Source organism: Aulostomus chinensis, chromosome 14 (assembly GCF_037954235.1).
Source record: "Aulostomus chinensis isolate RoL2024-O1b breed Wild chromosome 14, RoL_Achi_v1.0, whole genome shotgun sequence".
Taxonomy (NCBI): domain Eukaryota; kingdom Metazoa; phylum Chordata; class Actinopteri; order Syngnathiformes; family Aulostomidae; genus Aulostomus; species Aulostomus chinensis.
This window is the reverse complement of record NC_141333.1, coordinates 27123958-27147772: the sequence shown is the minus strand read 5'-3', so window position 1 is coordinate 27147772 and position 23815 is coordinate 27123958. Positions and strand designations below refer to the sequence as shown.

General features: G+C 40.9%; 2 protein-coding genes across 3 annotated transcripts in view; both read left to right on the top strand.

Moving 5' to 3' along the window:
- Positions 1 to 6328, top strand: part of LOC147250414 (uncharacterized) — an 8148-nt gene extending 1820 nt beyond the window's left edge. The window contains exons 6-15 of one of the 2 annotated variants that reach the window (XM_086225314.1): positions 2 to 59; positions 155 to 210; positions 345 to 394; positions 637 to 778; positions 1015 to 1101; positions 2200 to 2331; positions 2425 to 2586; positions 2663 to 2808; positions 3385 to 3508; positions 3603 to 6328. In XM_086225314.1, coding sequence (XP_086081440.1) covers positions 2 to 59; positions 155 to 210; positions 345 to 394; positions 637 to 778; positions 1015 to 1101; positions 2200 to 2331; positions 2425 to 2586; positions 2663 to 2808; positions 3385 to 3508; positions 3603 to 3719 — 1074 coding nt within the window. In that variant the 3' untranslated portion in view covers positions 3720 to 6328. The remainder of the gene's footprint in view (position 1; positions 60 to 154; positions 211 to 344; positions 395 to 636; positions 779 to 1014; positions 1102 to 2199; positions 2332 to 2424; positions 2587 to 2662; positions 2809 to 3384; positions 3509 to 3602) is intronic. The other variant, XM_086225315.1, reaches the window with a different exon arrangement.
- An 8399-nt stretch (positions 6329 to 14727) lies between these two features.
- On the top strand, positions 14728 to 19746 carry LOC147250413 (THAP domain-containing protein 6-like). The gene is made up of 6 exons (XM_086223289.1): positions 14728 to 14807; positions 15536 to 15732; positions 16266 to 16366; positions 16508 to 16718; positions 16810 to 16967; positions 19702 to 19746. Exons 1-6 carry the CDS (start codon positions 14728 to 14730, stop codon positions 19744 to 19746), a joined length of 792 nt encoding a protein of 263 aa, XP_086079415.1.
- Positions 19747 to 23815: the final 4069 nt, after the last annotated feature.

Sequence of the window (23815 nt, the reverse complement as noted above, 5' to 3'; positions counted from 1 at the left end):
GTGCACAGATGATGGTCCTGCTGATTCACACACGTCTAAAGCTGATTCAGGATCTGCAGGTCATATTTGTTCAGAATTCTTCCTTTATCATTTATAAAAAGTGTATTGTCAACAGAAGCTCATATTTCTTGTCTGTTTGATGGTGTGATTTCAGATGAAGATGGCAAAGAACAAGAAGGAAAGCACTCAACATCATTCATAAAATCAAATGTGAGACCGTCATGATCAGTCACAACACTGATGCCCTTTGCCCTATATACTAATATCACCACTGATATACTCTGCCACTGGTTATATTAAATTTAATGAAATCTCTCTCTCTCTCTCTCTCTCCCCCCCGTAAGAAGTCAGGTGATTCAATCAGCCCTGAACATTACCAACGATCTGATACCAGGTGGGTGCCTGCCTAGCTTGGAAGTAGCCAGTTTAACATCAGCAAGACTGTCATGTACATTTTATTTTTGGTGTTAACAGTCTAACATGATATTTGCACAACAAAATGAGTAACATGAGTGTTCAAATGTCAGTGTCTGGTGATGCAGATAACTATTGCACATGAATGTAATTCATCCATCTCCACTAAAGCTGCATGGCCTCATAATTTAGGTAATGATGTTTTTGTTTTATCTGATCTAGGACTCAGAATGAGCACTTCCAGCATGTGTGCCCCAGGAAAGTAAAATCAAAGTATTTGGGAACTCTCAAAGCTCTGGACAATAAAGTGACACAGGAGTCTCAACCACAAGATGTAAATTCACTGGGAGCGGCCAGTTACCAGGTCAGTGTGATAATGATGCTCCACTGTTGACTATCAAACACGACACCTCTTTTTGCAACAGCAAAATTTCAAGAAACAGTTGCTATAGTCAACTGTCAGAAAAACAAATTCTCTAGACACCATGGCCTTATATGTATTCAAAATTATTATTAGTTTACATCAGTAAACATCATAAGAAAATCTAAAATCTATTTTTAATCAATTAAAATCCATGTCCAATTGATTGTTCCCCACAGAAATGGCTCCAAAAGAAGAAGAAAGAATCGAAAGCGAACATGAAGTTGAGAAAAGAGGACGAGTTCCTGAAGGAAAAAAATGAAAAGGTGAATAATTAAGTCCCTTTGACACTGCACCAAAAACGTGGGTGAACACGGGTGTTTGGGCACTCTGAAAGGGACGACTTGGCATTTTGACCCGGGTGTTTAGCGGCTCACCTCGGCTCTGTTTGGCTCGCCTGCACTGTTGTCTCAGGTTTCATGCAACCGCCCGTCCTGTCGCATTCTGATTTTGTCACTGTGTCGCCTGTCAGGCTGTCATTGTGGAAGCTCCAGGAAAAAAAAAAAAAAAATTGGGCTGGGGTGCACTGCGAGAGCTACTCACATATCTCTCAGTAAAGTTTTGGCCTCTGCCGTAAGATCAGTCTTCCTGTTGATGTTATGTGAATTGATCTACATCACAGGTGTCAAACTGATCTGAAAGGCTGTGTGACTGCAGGTTTTCATTCCAACTGAGGAAAAGCAACACCTGAATCTACTTAAATCAATCAAGCTGTGTCCACACAGCTCATTGGTTGGATCAGGTGTTGCTTTTGCTTGATTGCAATGAAAACCTGAAGCCTCATGGACCTTTACTGGATCAGTTTGACACCCCGGATCTACATCATGCTAGGGAACTCCCACCAATTGGGGAACGCTAACGTGAACTGCGCAAGCGTGACCGTGTTGATAAACAACTTGTATAGCGATCTTGTACATCTTTTTTATCAATCATGGCAGCGCACTGAAGTTCGTGACCTGCTCGCCATCTGCGGTTAAGAGGAGATTCGGCAGCAGATTTCTGGAACCGTACAGGACACGGTGATTTATGGGAACATCACCAACATTTTGAGACACGGCACACTTTTTTAGTGTAATGATAACGTTGTAAACACTGGTGTAGGAGAGAGAAAGACAGGCACGCAGCCCTCACAGCGGGAGATCAGACCTGCGTCTGCTGGAAGCTTGAAAGCGCCCTAATGCCAAGGTACAAAAACCCGCTTTGACCCGTGCGTTACAGTGTGAAAGGGGTATTCGTATTGGAGATGAGGGCAACAGTACAACAGAACTTGTTGAAAAACGACTTCTGTATATGTTCAACTCTTCTCTTCCAAAGATAAGTGACACAAATGTGCATAGTGCTGACTTTCTTTTAAAAAATTACAGGAAAAGAAAGAAGATGCAATTCTTTCATATTTAGCATGGAAAGAAAAGAAAGACACAAGTCTGAAAGCAAAAGCCATGCAGTTGAGAAGGGATGAGGAGATTCTGGAGAAAAAACGAAAAGAAAAGGAGGAGGTGAGTAACAGTAACAGAACAGAACTCTGCCTTTAAAGACAATGAGAAATGGCATCTGTGCACGCTGCTTACATTCTTGAAACAAACAAACAGGAAGAAGAAGCGAAAAAAGAAGCAGTGCTAGCATCGTATCAGGCCTGGAAGGAAAAGAAAGAACAAATTCTCAAAACAAAAGCCAAAGACAGGAAAAATATTTCAAGGAGGGAAGAAAAGGCCATTGAAGAGCAGAAAGAAAGAAAGCAAAAAACTGAACAGGTAATATTAATTTGACAAGTATAACAAAGTCATATCAGCAGGTAATGTTCATTCATCTGTAATATTGTTATTATAGGGTTACAAAAAGTGGAAACAAGAACATGACCGTTTACTTCGAGAAAAGCACAGAAAAGAAATGGATTCAAAAATTAAACTTGAACTTCAGAAACAAGAAAAATATGAAGAAAGAAAGAGAAACAGCAAAATAGCCGTTTCTGCTTGGTGAGTGCCAGTCCTCTTTAATGTCATATTATTTGTGCTTTGAATCATCATCAATCAGTGAAATATATCTTTCTATGGAATTAGACAGCACACAGAACAGCCTTGGAAATTTGAACAAGGTAGATGTTTCCAAAGTATCATGATTTTTGCTTATTTTAGCAGAAGAACGTCATTTCTGAGCTACTTGTTAAAGCTAATGATTGATATCCGTCTCCCTCATCTGGGAGGGCCTTTCTACACATCTTAAAGGATGCCATGTAGAACAGCCTCAGTGGTCATTTGGCAACAGTTACATATGTTTCAGACAAATCTATTATAGTATAATCGTTAGTTATAATAGAGTTAGTAATAATAGAGTCCAAAACTTATGAATTCCCCCTTTTTTTGTATATGGTAACTTTGAAGTTCTGTGAAACAGTAGTACGAGACTAGTTTGGCTTAATATACAAATAATGATCCTATAAAGGTGTCCAGAAGCTGAACCATTCCAAACATTGTCATGTTGCAATACAGAAATCAAAAAAATGATAGGAACTCTCACGGACAACTACTTTTTAAACCTTTTTCATGGTTTAGGTGTCAAAAGAAGAAAACGCTTGCGGAAAAGGAACTCCAGGAAAGGAAATGTAAAGCAGAGAAGGATCAACTAATGAAGGAAGCTCGGGCTAAGATGGCCTTAGAAACATATGAGCGTTGGCTGGTGTGTAATTAGATTGTGATTTATTTCTTTATGAGGCCGAATGGCCAGTTTGAATATTTGCTCATGCGCTCATGTTTTTGTTTTTTGGTAAAAGGATGAGAAAGATGCCAACAACGTGGGACAAAGAGAAGAGAGACAGAGGACAGCAATGATGCACAACAGTCGTCCACCGTGGTACCCTCCCAACAAAGTGATTCCTTTTCGAAAATAGCATGGAAAGGATTAAGGGCGGGTGATGAGGCTTCGGTCCAGGGGTGGTGGGCTGGGGTTCGCCCCATCCAGGCGTGGGGTGTGGGCAGGTGTCGGCCATACCAGGACTCTGTGGGGTTAAGACGGTGTGAAAAAATAGGTGCATGGATGCAGCTTGCCAATAGATCGCTGAGAAAGCAGCCCCTGCACCAACATCAGAAGAATCCACCTCAACAATAAAAGTCTGTGATGGGTCAGGGAGAATAAGCACAGAGGAGAAACGGGGCTTGAGGCATTGAAAAGCTTCCTGTGCCTCATATGTCAGGACAAATTTTGCCCCAGTCCTTTTAGTAAGTGCAGACAGGTGCTGCCATGAGCTTAAGTTCCAGATGAACTTATGGTATAGAACTCCCATCCATCGTCATCTTCCGCTTATTCCTTACTAGTAAGGGTCGCGGGGGGGCTGGAGCCTATCCCAGCATCTACGGGTGAGAGGCAGGGTTCATCCTGGACAGGTCGCCAGTCCATCGCAGGGCCAACATACAGAGACGAACAACCATTCACACTCACTACGGTCAATTTAGAGAATCCAATCAGCCTAGTCCCCATTTGCATGTCTTTGGACGGTGGGAGGAAGCCGGAGTACCTGGAGCGAACCCACGCAGGCACGGGGAGAACATGCAAACGCCACACAGAAAGATCCCACGCCCGAGCCGGGACTCAAACCCGGAGCCTTCTTGCTGTGAGGCCACAGTGCTAACCACTGCACCACTGTGCAGCCCTGGTATAGAACTTATGGCAAGCAAATTCTAAGAATTGTTTGACCTCTTTTACAGATTTGGGGGTTGGCCAGTTCCGCACAGCTTTGGTCGTAGTTGGATCCATCTGGATCTGCCCTTCCCTTAAGATGAAACCAAAAAATGAGGTCTCTGGACATGGAATTCACATTTCTCAGACTTAACAAAGAGGTGATTCTTCAGCAGTCACTGCAGTACACTTCGCTCATGATGGTGGTGCTCCTCTAGGGTCTAAGACAAAATGAGTATGTCATCCAGATAGACGAAAAGCAAAATGATCAATCATATCTCTAGGCACATCATTAGTAAGGGCCTGGAAAACTGCTGATACATTTGTAAAGCAAAAGGGCATCACCTGGTATTCTTAGTGTCCTAAAGGCGTGTTGAAGGCCATTTTCCATTCTCTCTTGTTTGTTATTGTAATGATTTGTATGTATGCATTGTACATATGTCACCCTTGGAAATGAGATGCTGCATGTCAAGGGGCTATCCTAAATAAACTGAATTGAATTGAAAGTCATCGCTCTGCCTTATACAAATGAGGTGATATGCATTACGCAAGTCCAATTTAGTAAAACCAGTGGCACCTTGGAACAAGTCAAAGGCATCAGACAACAGTGGGTGTTGGTATCAATTTCAGACAGTTATTTTATTCAGGGCCCTGGTAGTCAATGCAAGGTTGTCCACTGTCCTTCTTGCTGATGAAAAAAAATCTAGTACCACCAGGGGAAGTGGACCACTGAATGAATCCAGAAGCCAAAGCATCCTTGATGTCATCTTCCATGGGCTTGTGTTCTGGCAGAGAGAGAGAAAAATTAAAGCTGCAAGCAGCGTTGTTAGGGCCTGAGCCAAACGCTGGCCCGAATCCAACGGTGTGAGAACGAAATCGGTGCGACTTGTAGTTGAGGAGATGGAAGCCTCAGTGCGATGCTCGGTCTGAGTGCTGAGCTGAGAGCTGGCCCTTAAAATAAACCCTCCCCCCCTGCTCTCTACCAGCTTTGTCAGAGTGGAGAGCAGAGGAGGACTGAGACAGTTTTACTGTTTCAAAGCCTAATAACTCCCAAGATCCTGACCCAAAGTGTAATCAAATAGCATAGTCTTGTAGGCATTTTTGTCAGGAATCTAACGGTGTGTTTCTCTAAGCTATGGGAGTTGTAGTTTAGATGTGATCAGTGATTGTTTGAGACTATGTACCTGAGAGGAGATCTGCTCCCCATTGACTTCCATTATAAGTGACAAAAGTGGCCCAACTTTGAGGGCTTATAAAATGGGAACGGTGTGGGTTATGATGTAGCCTTTCTCAACTTTTGATCCTTAAAGTGTCTTGAGTCATGTGTTTAATTTTCGAAGCCATCACGTGAACGGTCTAGGAGGAGATAGATTTTGTTTGGGGAGTGTTATCGGCCAAAATTGGACCTTTGTGTCCAAATTGTGCAGATCTGGTTGGAGTTAGAGCAGTGGTACGTGTGTCTGACTTTTTGGTCTTGACGAGACAAATCCAACGGCGTCGGTCCCGTGTCTCTAGGACGTTTCTACGGTGTGTAATGGTGTTTTTTGTGTCTGTAGGTGGCGCCATTGAGTTTTTCCAGATTTTTTTTTTCAGAATATCAACGTGTGTGCCAAAATTCGTAAAGTTCGGAGCATGTTTAGGGGGTCAAATTAAGGATTGAAGACACATAATAAGAAAGAATAATAAAGAAAGAAACAATTCCTTGCAAAACAGATCTTCTCTTGCCCCCCCATTGAAACCAATGTTATACCTCACCCCCTCTCCCGTCCTGTGACCTGCCTGTGAAATTTGGTGAGATTTGGAGCTTGAGTGTTTAGTGTTTGAGTGTGCTTACAAACACCATAGGGTCTTCGCCTGAAGTACCTTCTGGCTCAGGCGTCCTTGACACCGGTCTGAATCCAACGGTGTCTTGGTCAAATCCCTGGGCCTTGTAGTTTAGGAGTTAGAAGCCTGAGTCTGATCAGAGAGTGAGAGCAGAGCTGAGAGCTGGCCCTTTGGGACACTGTTTAGTGTGTGTTTTTAGTGCTGCTAATGTTTTGCTCTGCCGAGCAAACATAATAGGGTCTTCGCCTGAAGGACCTTCAGGCTCAGGCCCTAAAAATTGCCTACAAGGAGGAGTAGTGCCTGGGAGTAGGTTAAATCCCTTCATTGAGCAGAACAACTGGGGCAAAAAAGATGTGTTGATGATTGAGGAAAACATACTTTATATTGAATGAAAAAAGGAATTCTACATCTTCATTATTCCAGCTCTTAAATATTTAAATTTTCCATCAAAGAAAAGATAAACTGCCAGAGCTGCAACTATCAAGTGTAATGTTGTGTTCACAAAAAAACAACGCAGATTTTTCACACGTTAAGATTACATGTAAAGTCTACATAGAGAGATGAATAGATGCAAATTTGCATACAGAGACCTGTGCAGTTTCTGGAGAAAGTGGTGAAATTCACCCAGCTGTGTGCACATCTGGATTGTGTCATGGATCCAGATAGGGCAGCGTTTGGTTTTCCGCCATATCTGGGACTTCCACAATAGGTACAAGCCAGCAACGGTCGTAATGTCAGCCATAGCTGATCATGGAAAGAAATGGAGGAAATAAATTCTCCTTGTGGGGGGAAAAAAAATTCGCTTGAATGACGCGAACATATCTTATGGCCAAAGTTGTACGAATGGTGCGAATAAAGACAAATGATCCAGTGGTCAAACTTGCGCAAGTAAAGCGAGGCGACAATTCGCGTCAGGTTTGGTGTGAACACACTTTTAGACACAATCATGTACATCTATTTATGATCTCAACCATACTTGCATGCATGTGTTATATGAGAGCAGATCATCTTCTGGTTTAAAGGTAGGATCATTGGTAGAAACATGCAGTACTGAAAACATCAAAACACTTTTGTGAGTAAAATCATTGCAAAATAACTTAACTCAGTCACTGTCTAAAAAGTATGGGACACCACACACATGTAACATTTTCCACCACGGAAAATGTCATAGAGATGATTCATCTGTAACAGTTAAATTTACAGTTTATTCATTTTTGCTTCCAATTCTATTTGTGAATGTTTGTCATTTAATAATTTTAAGTTATTTTCAATCACTGTTATTTTTCCTAAAAGTGTAAGTTCTGTAATTTTGCATTTCAGGAGCTGAAAAAAAGATCAGATGGCATTAAAACTGTCATTACTACCAAATTATAACATTTCACTGAAATGAAATGCCATCATCAGAGCTGCTTCCAGGAGGCAAAATAATTGCTGATCCACCACACTAGTCCGCAGCATAACCTTCTTCCTGGTCAACTGGTGAGACGTCACTGTGACATCTTTCATTTGAATGATCCCTGTCTGATGTGAGCCCCTGCCTCTTCTGCAGAGACTTCACATTCTACATCCTCCTCTGACTAAAGTAACTTTAGAAAAAAACTAATATGGTAAAAATTATAATCACCTACGTTTGATTGGCATGTCTTTATATGGAATAATACTCCTCTAGTCTCTTAACCAAGGCAGTGGCTTTATGCTTGGAAGGATACCAGAGCGCCTTTCCTTGCTGACTTGCTGCATCTCAGCTCTTTAAACATGGCTGATCATATCCTATTACAGAATCTGGAACATGTCACTGGCATTAAAGGAACCACACTGAACTGGTTTAATCATATTTTCATATTTACCAGGTCAATCTCAGTTTTATTTGTTAATGATGATTCCTCTGATAACACCACAGTCAGATGTGGTGTTCCACATGGGTCTGTGCTTTGACCAGTACTCTTAACTCTATATCAACCTCCATTAAGTCACATAATGAGGAAACACTAGATTAATTTTTAGGCAGACGATACACAACTGTACTTATCATTAAACTGTCATAACCCAACTCTTAGGGTATGACAAAACTGGGAACAGATAAATGGAGAACAGCAATAAAGTAAATATATAAACAAAATAATCAACTAAAGAGAAACAATACAAAAGTGGAGCTTCTCACCCTATCTCTAACTGTGTGTTCACACGGGATGGGAACATGAATTTCGTCCATTTGTGTCATTCGTGCGAATACGCAAATTCGCTCACCTGCCCGAGGAGCGAGTATTTCCAGCAACGTTTCTTTCCGCCATTTCACCATGAATATTCACAGAACTGTTGCGTTGTACATGCCGTGGAAGGCAGAAATACGTCGGAAAACTAAACGCCGTCGTATCTGGGTTATCAACACCATCTAGAGGCGAGCTCAGCTCGGTGAAGTTTGACGACCTGCTAGCTAGGATCGGTGAGAGAATTTCACGAATGGACACCAATTTATTCAACTGGTTCTTGTAATTTTGACACGTAGTGTCATATAGCACTGGGTTTCCACACATAGCCACAATCAACTTGTGCACCACCTTGTCAGTCACAGTCAGCCGTGACGTCAAGACATCCTCAATGCTGGTACGCGCGTTTGCATAGACTTTGAATGGAAACTGTTCACGCGAATTTGTGTTCGGTGTCAACGCACAGTGAGGGAGAGCCCAGCCACCCTGTGGAGGAAACTCATTATGGCCATTTGTATTCGCGACCTTGTTCTTTCGGTCATTACCCAAATCGACTGACCATAGGTGAGGGCTGGAATGTAGATTGATCGGTAAATCGAGAGCCTTGCCTTTCAGCTAAGCTCCCTCTGCACCACAACAGACTGGTTTGGCGCATGCAACACTGCGAATCCGCCTGTCAATCTCCCGCTTCATCCTACCCTCACTCACGAGTGAGGGTAGGATGGAGCGGGAGACCCCAAGATACTTCCTCCACCTGAGGCAGGTCCTCCCCTGTGACCTGGAGTGGGCAAACCACCCTTTCCTGGCTGAGGACCATGGCCTCAGACTTGGAGGTGCTGATTCTCATCCCAGCTGCTTCACATTCGGCTGCAAACTGTCCCGGCAAGAGTTGAAGGTCGTGGCCTGATGGAGCTCAGAGGACCACGGCATCTGCAAAAAGAGACGAAACCAAACTCTAACCCTTCCACCACCCGGCTGTACCTAGAAATTCTGTTCATAAAGGTTATGAACATAACTGGTGACAAAGGGCAGCCTTGGCGGAGTCCAACCCTCACCAGGAACAAGTTCGACTTACTGCCCGCAACGTGGACCAGACTCTCACTCCTACAGTAGAAAGACTGAACAGCCCTTAATAAGGGGCTATCCACCCCATACTCCCGGAGTACCCCCCACAGGGTGCTCCTGGGAACACGGTCATAAGCCTTCTCCAGATCCACAAAACACATGTGGACTGGTTGGGCAAACTCCTATGCCCCCTCCAGCACCCTTGCGAGGGTGAATAGCTGGTCAACGGTTCCACAGCCGGGACGAAAACCACACTGCTCCTCCTCGATCTGAGGTTTGACTCTCGCCCTGACCCTCCTCTCCAGTACCCTGGCGTAGACCTTCCCAGGGAGGCTGAGGAGTGTGATCCCCCGATAGTTGGAACACACCCTCTGGTCCCCTTTCTTAAAGATGTGGACCACCACCCCGGTCTGCCACTCCAAAGGCACCGCCCCCAATGTCCACCCAATGTTGCAGAGATGTGTCAATCAAGACAGCCCCACAACATCCAGAGCCTTGAGATACCCAGGGCTGATTGCATCCACCCCCAGAGCTCTGCCACTGCGGAGTTGCTTAACTGCCTCTGTGAATTCTGCCCCGGAGATTGTACGACCCCTCCCCAAGCACTCCCCAAATTCTGTCTCCTCCATGGATTACATGTTGGTGGGACAGAGGAGTTCCTCAAAGTATTCCTTCCACTGCCCAATTATCTCCCCAGTTGACGTCAGCAGCCTCCCGTCCCCACTGTAAACAGTGTGGGCAAGTCGCCGCCTTCCCCCTCTGAGGCGACGGACGGTTTGCCAGAACCTTTTCGGAGACAACCGAAAAACAACAACAATCTCCATGGTCTCACCAAACTCAGTTAGAGTCAAGGTGGCATGCTCAGCATCAGTATTATTAGTTCCCAATAGTATTCTCAATATTGTAGTAGCATTAACATCAGAATTGTTTGTATTGTATTTGCTATTACTTAATTGCTCATTATGCTGAAATTGATTGCTTGAGTAACCTGTAGACATTATTATTGGTAGCTAATTATTATTATTCGCTTTCCAAACCTGCATCTTCTCAATGTTCCTGCCTGCTCAAAGGAAGGTATCATAACCCCTGTTGCAGGATGTGCTGGAGAGAGAAATGGAGAGGAGAAATGTTGCGTGTAAATTCAATGAAAGAGTGTTGTACCAGACCTGCTCTACTTGTAAAGTGTCATGAGAAAACTTGCATTAGGATTTAGTGCTATACAAATAAAACTGACTTGGCTCGACCTGACATCATTCTCGAGGGTTTTGCAACCATGAATGTTAGGTGTTTGTTAAAATACCTTGTTCTCTCTGGACAAATGAAGTTGGACGTGTTCAAATCAGCAATGCTGTTTTCTTTTTTCAACGATAGCCATACATGACAAACTCTAATGACTCTAAAGCATCTAATGACAACAGACGTAAGCAGTCCTCAGAGCAAATGCTGATATTGCTGAAGATCATCCCTATTCTATTAAACAGGATAGAGACAAAATATGTTCAGTTTGTTTCAGACTTGATTGAGATAGTTCCCATACATTTTGCTGTATTGAGACTGAAAAATATGATTGAACAACATCTGAAAAAATTTAAGCAACTTTTTCCTGAGAATAATGTAATTCCTAAACAACATTACCTGCTCTCATCTAAACTGAACTTAAGAAATGTCTGTCAGTCACTTGTGAACCATGATCGGCTTTTTGAATGCTGTCAAAATAAAATTGGCACTCAGCATCCATTTTTTTTTGTACATGAGAAGGAATTGTGTCCTGTCTCAGAAGTGACAAATATGGATTACATTACATTACAAGTTTAGAGGTTGTTGTTTTTTTATATTTATGGCATCCATCATGCAGTCAAAGTAAAGTGGCTTATTCTCAATGGGAACAAATATTCAAGTGACAGGTCTGTTTCAATCAATGACAGTGCTTGTCTTTGGACTTATAAAAAAACTGTATGTGGTGGACAGTTCCATATTTTGTACACCACATACAGTTTCACGAGACTGGGGTTGGAAAGAGTTTTTTAGAATATAAAGTTGCAGTACCTAATTGTGAACAGAGTCGATAGATGCTGAAAAGCTAATTGATCATGCATCACAGTACACAGTCAGTTTTAAAAGCACTGTGTATGTTTTGACAAAATATAACCCTGATGATGTCATTGCACTTTAAAATTTAAATGAATGACCTTACTTTAAAATCACAACATATGGTGAGTTCAAGATGACGCCTGTAATTTGTTACACCCCATGCTGTAATAATGAATTGATACTGCACATGATGTTATACTTTATTCCAACTTTGCAAATAAATGAGTTTATGATGGCACAGTACCAATCTAAGTGTATGAATTGTTACTGCGAGGTCTTGAAACTAACAGCTAAAAACAGTTGGAAAAGATACAGGGCAGTGTTTTTGGCATAATTTGGCTCAATGAGCACGTAAAATAACTAATTTTAAGATTACCCAACTAACTAAGTCAGAAGTAAAAGATATACAGTACTCGAAACAATAATAATCATTTTAGCCATTCTGCACTTACAGTGGGGCAAAAAGTATTTAGTCAGCCACCAATTGTGCAAGTTCTACCAGTCCATATTGGGAAGTTTCATTAGGTGGGCAATCCAGGGTGCAGAGAGGCTACTGGAAGGACATGTAATTGTGCACAACAAACTCTTACAATGTCCTATGTTTGTTTTACTTCCCATTACTGTTTTTAAGCATGTCAATGTTTATATAGCTTAATATTGTTAATCATTATTTGTGTTTGCATTCAATTTTATGACATTGTTTAATATGTTTAAAACTAAGAAAATAATTTCTCCTTCAAGAAATAGTACTGGTTTGGAGATTTATTGATAGCTATTAATTGAGTTAACATGAGAGATTTTACAAAATAAAGCTGATTCCATCTTTACACTACCCACAGGGCTCTCAATGCTGCTTTGCATAAAAGTAAAAATGAATCATTGCCTTTACCAAAAACTAATTTTTCTTTTTTTATTTTACAGGAACCTGGCAGAGAAGACTCTAAATTCGCTGTTAGTTCTACAGTTGTTATTGGTTCACCCCCACCACACACACCCACTCCTGTGAATGGGTGTCCTTCAAATTACACAACTTTTGAAAAGTTTGTGAAGGTATCCTCCCCAGAATATGTGTTGCACAAAACACTGAACTTGAACAAGTCTGAAAACAATATGTTGAATTTGTGAGGACAAGGGAGGGGAGCAATGCCAAGTAGTGTACAACTTCAGATGACAACTCATTTGAAACACCATGACAAGTATGATTGCAATCCTGAGGACAATGGGGCATGGAGAAGCAAAAAGATACCCATCAAAACCAGAAATTACAGTAATGGAAAAGAGAAATACAATACTTCCCTATATTGCAGTACAAAAAAAACTTGAAGAAATTCCCTTGAAGTTTTCTTCTTTCCACTCCTTTTTGAGTATTAATCAATCTGAATATCGAACCTGCATGTCTCCTATTCAAAGTATTTGCCTGATCAATTTTGGTTGTATGCAGTTCAATTATGTAGTAAAAAAATGCTGTCCTGCTCAAAATAAATGGAATTCAATCATTAAATCTATCTCAATAATATGCCATTCCTATCTTATTCTAAGTATGTACTGTAATGGTCTTAAATCAATTATTGTGCCATGATTCCGGAACTTGAAATAATTTGAAAATAAATAAATAAAATGAAATGAGGAACATGACATGATTGGCAAAAACATAAAGGCTGCCTTTCAGAGTAAAATACTACTTTGAGAATTACAGGCTTATTATGAGACAGTGCTTCTGAATACTAGTAAAATATTACTCGTAATGAGTTTTTCCAGCTAATGTCAAGATCTGTTTTTTCATGAAAGGCCTAGATAATATAGATCACAGACAATATCCGAAGTCTTAGTAAGCCAATTTTCACCATTTTTGTTGGCAGATGTTTTTTCTTTCTTGTCTCTAGAAGGGCATTTTTCCCAGTTTACTGCATACCACCAAAAGATGCAGTGGCTTTACACAGTGCCATGAAGAGGGGAGAGTGGCTGCCTGTCAAAACTCACATTCAGAACCAGTAATGGTCTCACTATTAGCCAGAAAACACATCTGCAAATATTATGTCATGTTAACAATGCATAATTTCCCCATCAATTGCTTCTAAGTCATTCTGAATTGCTACTGAAATGTCCATGCAGTGTTTTGATCTATGCTAGACAGAGCCCAGTTGCCTTTCATAACTTAATACTGATAATTGATGTTTGCTGTGGTTAAAAAATTTGTAAATGCAAATAATATTTGTGAATATATACAAGAATCTACAAATGTGTGTGTGTGTGTGTGTGTTATCAGATTGTAAATATGTGAAAAATTTGTGAGCCTGTAACCAGGGCAAAGTAACCCTGAGGTTTAAAGAGCTTGAGTCCGTCAGCCTGTGCTCCAGCCAAGCACACTTTGGTTTACATGTGTGTAGACAGACAAATCTTTATGGGGTTAGACTCCTGCCAAAATGGTTTGAACCTGTACCAAAAATAGTTCCAGTGAAAAAATAAAAAAGCGAAGGGGAAAAAACATTTGAAGCTGAAAGTCTGTTTTTTTTATCTTGAACACTGAAAAAATACCGAAATGCATTCAAAGACAAAAAGATTGGAAAGTGAAAGTCTCTCTTTCTTGTTTCAATACTGAAATGCATTTATTTATTTATTTATTTCAGACTCAGATCTTATTTTAAAGATACAAAAGAAAAAAATCTGTTTCAATTTTTTTTTCTTTTGCTTCTACAAAACCTTTGGATTCAGACTGAATGGATTCAAATTTCTTTTGGCGTGTATTTTGCTTGGGGGTGCGGCTTCAGCCGAGAGGGGCGTGGTGTTATGAGTGACAGGTCGTCCGCCCGTCCTCATGACGTCATCAGCCTGCGCTCTGAATTTAGAAGAGGATGTGATCTAGTATGACCAGGGGTAGGCAGTAATGAGCCTACACTGCCGAAACTAGAAGAAGAAGAAGAAGACCGTTACGGCCCGCCCCTTGGAACGGCGTGCCTCCAGCGAAATTAAGCTAGTCGGGTCAAACTCACCCAGCTTTCTAATAGAAGTGGGCGGAGCGACAGCACTAAAATAAGGATGCCGGCTCATTGTGCTGCCTACAGTTGCTCACAACGCTGTACAATCGAGTCACGGAAAGTTGGGATAACCTTTCACAGGTACAAATGTTTTTTTGGCTCTATTTTTTCATTATTTAATCTTGTTGAGAGCTTCTAGTCTGAGAACTTCTGTAGCTTGGCTACGAGCAAAACACTCGTAAGGTAGCAGCTTGACAGCCAAATAACAGCTGTCAAAATTTCTATCAAATAACAGTTTATCATAGGGTAGGGTTTATCATCATCATAAATCATCAGAATGGTTGACATTGAAATATCAATATTAAATCAATGTTGAATCACTGTTACAAACCCGATCAAACCAGACGTTGATACAGCGACATTGTAACAACATTGATTTATAGTCATGATGTGTTGTTGAAAAACCATTGATTTATAGTTAACCGGGAAAAATGGTTGAAAAACCATCGATATATAGTTCACCTGGAAAAAAGGTTGAAAAACCATCGATATATAGTTCACCTGGAAAAAAGGTTGAAAAACCATCAATATATAGTTGACCGGGAAAAAAGGTTGAAAAATCATCGATAAACAGTTGACCGGGAGATTACCGTTTGGAAGACCTATACTATAACTACTACTACCGCGTTTACCAATAGTAGGAATAAAGCCTAATCCATATAAATCCAGAGTATCCTTTACAGTCTGCCTCCAAGACGATTTTATGACACACTTCTAATTCAGTAATAATTGTTTATTCCATAATAGTAATTGGCACACTTCTAATCAGACTAATTTACTTCTCTATCGACTATTCTTACTCCATATAGGTTTCCTAAGGACAACGAAAATCGTAGAAAATGGGAAATGGCTCTGAGAAGAGAGGGGTTTACAGCCAGTGATGAGTCGGTTTTGTGCAGCAGTCATTTTCATCCAGATGACTTTGACAGGACGGGGAAAATTTGCAAGATAAAACCTGGTGTCATTCCATCAGTGTTTGACTTACCGGCTCATCTTGGAAAAGTAGGTGCACCATTTACAAAGATGCAGCACTTTTTTCTACCCTATGTGTGTTCGTAGCCGAGCTTTCATGCTATTAGCATTAATTTGCTTGTTGTACGTTTGTTATGTGTATCTCTAAGCATGTAAAAGTCATTTTTTTGTCATACTTTACTATTTTTATTTGAATTATTTATTATGATCAAAAGAAATGCTGTGAGATTATTAAAATACTTTTAGTTTCTTTAACCTTTATAGCCCATGTGTGTGTGTACATATATATATATATATGTATGTGTATATATATATGTATATGTATATGTGTATATATATATATATATATATATATATACATATATATATACACATACATATATATATATATATGTATGTGTATATATATGTATATGTGTATATATATATATATGTATATATATATATATATATATATATATATATATATATATATATATATATATATATATATACATATATATATACACTCCCCTGTAAGATTATTAAAGATCTGTGCAAATCTTTTTTTTTTTCTTAAGTCTGCAGCTAAAAGAACATCACACACTTCAAGACAAGCCACGGAGAGCCTTCCGTTGCTCGCCTCTCAGGCTCTCAACAAAGAGCAACCTAACTCTACTGTCCACCTTGTGAGTATTTGTACTTGATATGTCCCAAGAAGGTGAGAGGATTATGGGCTTGGTCTCAATATGCATGGTGCTGAAAGTGGAATCAATAAATGACTAAGATTGGTAGCCAACTGCACATTTTTCGTGTCCTTCTTCTAATAGGACCACATCTATACGTTACCCAGTTCCCCCTCCGCTCTAAAAGCCCGGCTTACTGAGGCTGCAGCCAGAGTAGTAAACCTGGAGAGGGAGAAGAGAAACGCACAGGTGCGTGAAAGACGAGCAAAGTCAACCATAAAGGCTCTTCTGAAGGTTCTAAAAGAGAAGAACCTACTGACTGAGGAGCTTTATGAGAGGCTGGAAATATACTCAGGTAAAATAAAAATATTGTTTGCTTTATGCCCTATGTTGTACTGTGTCTTTATTATTTAAGGGTTTGCTCATTTGTGTGAATTGAATTTCAGGTCTCCCATTAGAACTCTTTAAAAAGAGAAAACAAAATGAGTATACATTGGAGCAGCGAGAGTTTGCCATCACCCTGCATCTCCATGGTCCTAAAGCTTACAGCCTCCTCAGAGACACGCTTCATCTACCTCTCCCACACCCACGCTCACTCCAAAGGTAATCTTAATGTTATTTTATTGACTTTATATATATATGTGTGTATATATATATATATATATATATATATATATATATATATATATATATATATATATATATATAATGTAAAATTCTTCCATGTTGTTAGCCTGCTCAAATGGTGTTTGGGCATCTGAAACAAGTACTTGTAACCAATACGTTATAAATTATTATTGATTTTTACAGGTGGCTCTCTTCTTTGGACGACAAGCCTGGTCTCAATATAATGATGATGGACATGTTGAAGCAGAGACAAGAGGAGGACCCTGCTAAGTATGGCCGTGTCTCTCTGATGCTAGACGCCATGGCAATAAAGAGACATATTCAGTACAATGCAAACAAAAAAGCAATGTCTGGATATGTGGATTTGGGTGCTGGACATAATGACACTGATGTAGCCACTGAGGCTCTAGTGTTTATGGTTGTTGGCTTGCAAGGACACTGGAAAGCTCCAATTGGTTACTATTTTACAAATTCACTGTCACCAGAAACCCAGAAAGAGCTCCTTGTACATGCTTTGGAGGAACTCCATAAGCGGTGCATTAAAGTGGTTTGTTTGACCATGGATGGCCATGCCACCAACATAACAATGTGCAACCAACTTGGTTGTGAGCTAAGGGGAAACCCACGTGGACTATTGAAAACCAGCTTTCCAGACCCAGCTGACCCCTCTCATGATGTGCACGTGATGATGGATGCTTGCCACATGTTGAAGCTGGCACGCAATATGTTGCAGGTAATGTGATTATTTGTCTTTACTTATGTAAGTGGGAAAGACTTACTGAAAAATTGATATTCTGACTGTTTCTGCAGGCATATAGTCCAATCCAGAGCTCCTTGGGGCAAACTGAGTGGAACCACATTGGTCAGTTGAACACCTTACAAAAAAAAGAAGGACTTCATGCAGCCAACAGACTGACCGATAAACACATAAACTTCGAGAACCTAAAGATGAAGGTGTCCTTGGCTGCCCAGACTTTGAGCCGCTCTGTTTCAGTAGCCCTCCGGACCTTAAAGGATCTTGGTTATTTGGAGTTTCAAGGCTGTGAAGCAACAGCAGAGTTCATTGAGGTAATGCAGCACTGTGGTTATGTCCCTGAATAAAATAACTTTAGATTTTTCTGCCGCGTAGAGTGGGGAATTAGTGCAATCTATCTGATACCTATTAACACCGTTTTGATGAATTTTGGGGAAACTTTTAACTAACACTACATTGTTAGGTGTAATGAGTTCATTGTTTATTGAGCCTAATTTAAAAAATAATGATTTTGAAACCTTAGAGTTCATTGGCATCTCTGACCTTTTTGCAAAAATTAATCCTGTAGTTCTTACTGCTTTACTGCCTCTCTGCAGCTATAATGTAGATATTTGTATCTAGATCATTGACAGGCTCTTCGATGTAATGAACAGCCGCAATCCTCGTGCCAGAGGATACAAAGCTCATCTGGGAAAACTCAACTGGTGTCAGACAGCTTTGTTCTTGAAGCAAGCCAGGAAATACTTGCTTACTCTGGTGATGAAGGATGACAAACCCCTCTACCAGTCAAAGAGGTCTTTAAAAATACTGAAGTCTCTGTTCTGTTCAGGTTCTGCATTGCGTTCATAAGATGCTGTTTTTCAAGCGTCGCGTTCATAGGATGCTGTTTATCTAGCATTGCGTTCATAAGATGCTTTTTCTCTGGCATTGTGTTCATAAGATGTTTTAGGTAAGATGGTGATCAGGTAAGTGGCTGTGAATGTTCTTATGATGCTCCCTTTAGATCCCTTTAAATAGGAACAAGACAGACAAATAAAAACAAAAGGACAGGTAGGCATGTATCTTGTTTGTGGATAGCAATGTGGAGAGCAAGTGCTTTAACTATTCCAAATGTATATCAAAAAGACACAATTTGTTTTTAAACTGATTGACCACTGAGTTCCACGCCACACAATTAAGTTTGCCTTACCTTACTTTAGACACTCTCTTGCTGACTTGTTTCTATTTGAAATTGTGTGTTATATCTTCTCCTACTAGATAGTACAGGTGTCGAAATGGTATCTATTGCATGTTTTGCAAGTTTTGCATATTCTGTTCAAGATTGCTCCTATGTTTTCATCCTTAAAAAAGCATACTATAAGTTTGCATAACTTTAAAAAATATATACTTATGTGACTTCGAACAAATCTCTTAAGTAACATTTTCTTTTGAAGGTATCTGTCTGTCATCGGGTTTGTCATTAACATCGACACCATGCTGCAGATGATTCCTAAAATGCTTGCAGATCAAAAGTATATCCTGACCTATAGGTTCAGTCAGGATCATTTGGAACTGCTCTTTAACTCCATCAGAGCATCGGGTAATCCATATTTTTAAAACTATCACCTGAAAAGTTATTTATATGTATAACTATAATGTATGTATATGTTTGTGTTTTATTAGGTGGCTGGAACAATAACCCCACTGCTGGGCAATTCCAGGCAATCTTTCGCCGACTAATGGCACGGTGTGGTGTCAAGCCAGTTCAGTCTGGCAATGTGAGAGAGAGGGATGCCACCGTAACCTTATGTGCTGAGCACTTTGCTAAAGTGTCCCTTCATGCTGCAGAGATGTCTTCTGCTAATGCTGCTGAGGAGCTTCCCTCCCCTTTTGTGAACATTGCTGCCCTTGTATCTGACCACAGCTACCTCCCTACCCGCTTTTGGAGCCTGGTGGACAATGCTCTGACATACATTGCTGGATTTGTTGTTCGGCGAATCCTGAGCAGGCTGTCATGTCATGAGTGCCGTGTGAGCCTTGTGTCTGAGGCTACAAAATCATCACCATCCACCAACTACCATCCTCTGACCCTAAAAAACAATGGTGGGTTAGTGATTCCTTCTCATGGTGCAGTACAGGTGGTGAGAGCTGCTGAGCGGGCTATTCGCTATCGTCCTGGGCGAGTGCCACAGGAACCTGTGGTCATGCGCTATGTACGAGAAGAAAAACCACCATTCACTTTTGATGGGTTACATTGTTTCGGCATTTTTTAAAATACGGCTGCACCACATTTCCAGGCTTGCCAGCCTTGATTTACAAGGTCAAAGTACGTGAAAAAAATCTAACAAAACTGTCCTTTTTCAGGGTTTCTAGAACAGTCTTAACCCTTCATAGCACAATTGACCATATATGGTCACTTCATTAGACATCGAAACTAGATGTTCCTTTAACAATATGTGTTTATGTATGTATGTATGTATGTCTATATATATATATTATACATGCATATGGGATTTTTTTTTATACCATATATGTAGTCACTTCATTGATTTTGACTAGCAAAATAAAAATAACATTGTGAAAAAGTTACAGAAGTTAAAAAAATTTTAAAAATCCTTTAATAATGTGTGAATGTGTAACTGTGAATTGTTAATAGTTTTTATTGAATTTTGTATGAAGGATTACAATTTCAATGCAATTGTTTGTATCTTGTAAAATTCTTCATAAATTCTACTGTGTGTTTGTGTGTGGGGGTGTTAATACATGTAAATTATTCTGTTTGATTACCGTTACAATTAAATATAATTACATATTTATCTGTCGTGTATACATAACATTGCTAAATGCACAATATTCTCTGGCCCCTGGAACTGAGGAGTACAATAACTACAATCTGAAGCTTTTTTGATGAAAAAAAAAGCCTTTTCCCGTATTAATCTACTGTAATAACAGCACGTGTTGACGTTGACAAAAAAGTTACCCGCATGAAAATCGGTTATAAAATGAACAAGTTATGATTTATTTTCAGTGTACAATACATTGCCTTAATGGGAAAGTTGACCCGACTCTAATGGCTGCCACGTAGGCACGTTCGTTAGCCGGCCGCTACAGCGCGCTGACTTGGTTGTCACAACCAGGTCACGCTACCTGTTGGAGTTTGAAGATGGACTGGAGTACTCACCTGAACCAAGTGTCGACGTCACTTGCGTGCAAGTACGAACTGTTTTTAATAAGATAGACACTGTCAAATTATCCGTAATATTTAAGCAATAGCTTACGACTGGCCATGGTATTAGCCTATTGTTATTATATCACAGCTAAGGGGCGCGCTTCGCCATACAACATGTAACCTTGACATACGTTTCAATTTAAACAGTTTTAGTAACGTAACCGTAAAGTATTCATAAAGCATTGGTCTTACAAATAAAATTGTTTCATAAAACGTTTTTATTTTAAAACAATCGGCGATGACCGATGCTATGTACGCCTATGTGTACTGTAGTGCAGTGGTTCTTGAACGCAGCTCTAGCCACGTGTCACTAAACACAAGTAACGAGGCGGCGTTCCTCCATCTTTAGTCGTCCCTTTTGGGGAAAGTGGCACCGTCCGGATGTCTGCTGGTCTCTGCGCTCTGCGTCCGGAGACGCCGCCTCATTACTTGTATTTAAATTGATTTTAATTGAGTGGGCTGCCTGAGTTGTAGCTGAACACATAAGCATTTACAGATGTGGGAACAGATTTACAAATCTCTGTATCCATTTACAGATCTTAACACAGATTTACAGATCTGTGTAAACATTTCGAGGTCACAATACACTTGCAAATCTGAATACATCCCTCTATCCATCCATTTTCTGTACTGCTTATCCGTGAAGGGTCACGGGGGGGGGGGGGTGGAGCCTATATTGTGATGTTTCATGATATCCTTTTGTATCCCAACAACATAGACAGCTGCTCAAACAAGCTATACACTGTGTGACAGTCAGGTACTCCTTTATAGCTCAATGGTACTCTACTCTACATGTGCATCTTCCTTTGCTTCCAAAGCAAAGCCTGTGAAGTGGTTGATTTCTCTGGGACACTTCATTTTCATATAATGCAGCGGAGATTTTTATTTAAATTTTTGGGAAAAAATGTTTCAAAGTCCAAAGACAGTCACTTATGAACTGTTATGGTGTTAAATGAAGGTGTTGCAAGTTTAAACAAATTGTGGGTGTTTTGAAAGTTGCAAAATAACCATTGAAAAAATTTCTATACTCAATGTCAAGTGATTATAATATCTTACTGCTTCATAGAGATATCAAAATTTTGATTTTGATTTTTTTTTTTCAGGGACACATTAAGCTGAGAGTCAAACAAAATGAAGTGATGAAGGTTGTGTTTGTGGTATCAACTACACCACGTATACCTACACCTATATGTATTCAGTGTTCAAGGGCAAGTGAGATGAGTGTAGGTGTTTGGCTTGAAGATATGATGCTTTTGGGTTCATTTATAGGTCAAAAAGGATAAATTAATATTCCTATTTAACCCCTTAAGGATCACTGCATTTTTCAGTGTTTTGTGTTAAAATGCCATGCCAACATTCAAAGCAGCACAATTGCCAATTCTTGCGTTAACTGCACTTTGGTCCGTTGGCGCCACCCTGTGGCGGTGTTTGGTAACTAGCATTATTTGAGAACCGCACATACATCGGGTACGAAAAAGCCTTCCAGCGGGAGATGGCGGACCGTTCTGGGGTGAGTCAGTCGACCCTCAGCCGGGCCATGCCCTTGGTGGTGGACCTGATCATCCGCCTCTCCCGCAGGTACATTAAATTCCCTTACGATGCGGTTGAACAGGTCAATATTAAAGCACAATTTGCAGCAATAGCCGGATTCTCTAATGTCTAGTTCTCTAATGACTGCACTCATGTTGCCATAAAAGCGCCGTCCCATGAGGAACACGCTTACGTTCATCGTAAGGGTTTCCACTCCATCAATGCGCAGATCATCGATGCGCAGAGGATGGAGGGATGGACGCCGATCTCGGCCAGGCAGCCGTCCTCGCACGCGTGAATTTCATTTCCACAATGTGAAAGGGTAAGAAGCTACGACACGATTCATGAAGCCAGATTAATTAATTTTGTTCACGAAATGTTCCAGAACATTTATCAGGCGGTTCAGGCTCATTGATCCCCATTATGTCCTCCTGGGACTGCAGGACCGCCTGTATGAGGACCCTCCCTCTGGATCCGTATGGACCGGAGGATGCGCCGCTGGGTCCGAGTGGGCTTGAGGACCATCCGCCGCTTGTCGGCCTGGTGCTGGGGCCGGGGGACGGGCTGGCCTAAATGCCGCTGGTCCTGGCGGATGACTCTGAGCCGGTGGACGGGGTGGCGCGGGAGCCGGCATGGCGGCATGGTTGAAAACATATTGGTTCATTTAAATGGTTGATTCTGTGTATTTGTTGCCTTTACATCTGTGGCAAAGCAGGTGGAAATGTTGCTAAGAAATGGAGTTGCCACTGACCCTCCAGGCTCTCGGAGTCAGCGTGGGTGGCAGTGACAATCCCCCCGCAGAGGTGCTGCCCGTGACTACCGCCACCCGCAGCTCAAATTCCGTCAGGTGCCCCTCTCCCTGACCCCCACCTGTCTGGCCCGCACTCCTCCGGATGGCAGCTGTATGCCGCTTGACCTCCACCTTGAGGTCCTGTTAGTGCCATTTTCCATATTGTTATTTAAATTTAGATTTAAGTGAATTGATTATTGTAGTTATCGCATTTAGTGATTGCGCAGTGTTGAATTTAGTCCTACGTTTAGCTTGCATCGTTTAGGAAGTTAGAATTGCAGACATGCATTAGACTTTTTTTTCATCTCTGCGGGGGTGCGTTGCTCTGAACCCACCTCGTTCACCCTCTCACTTCTTATCCACTCACAACGTTTATTGTTTATACTGACACCACTGGACAGGCTGCCAAACAGAATCTACTGTCTCTCCACGCCGTGAACCTCTTTTTCTTTAACATTATTTTGTGAGTGCAGACAGCGGAGACCCTATTTACATGAATTTGTGTATTTATAGGTGGGCGTAACGGGGGCGGGCTCGGTCACT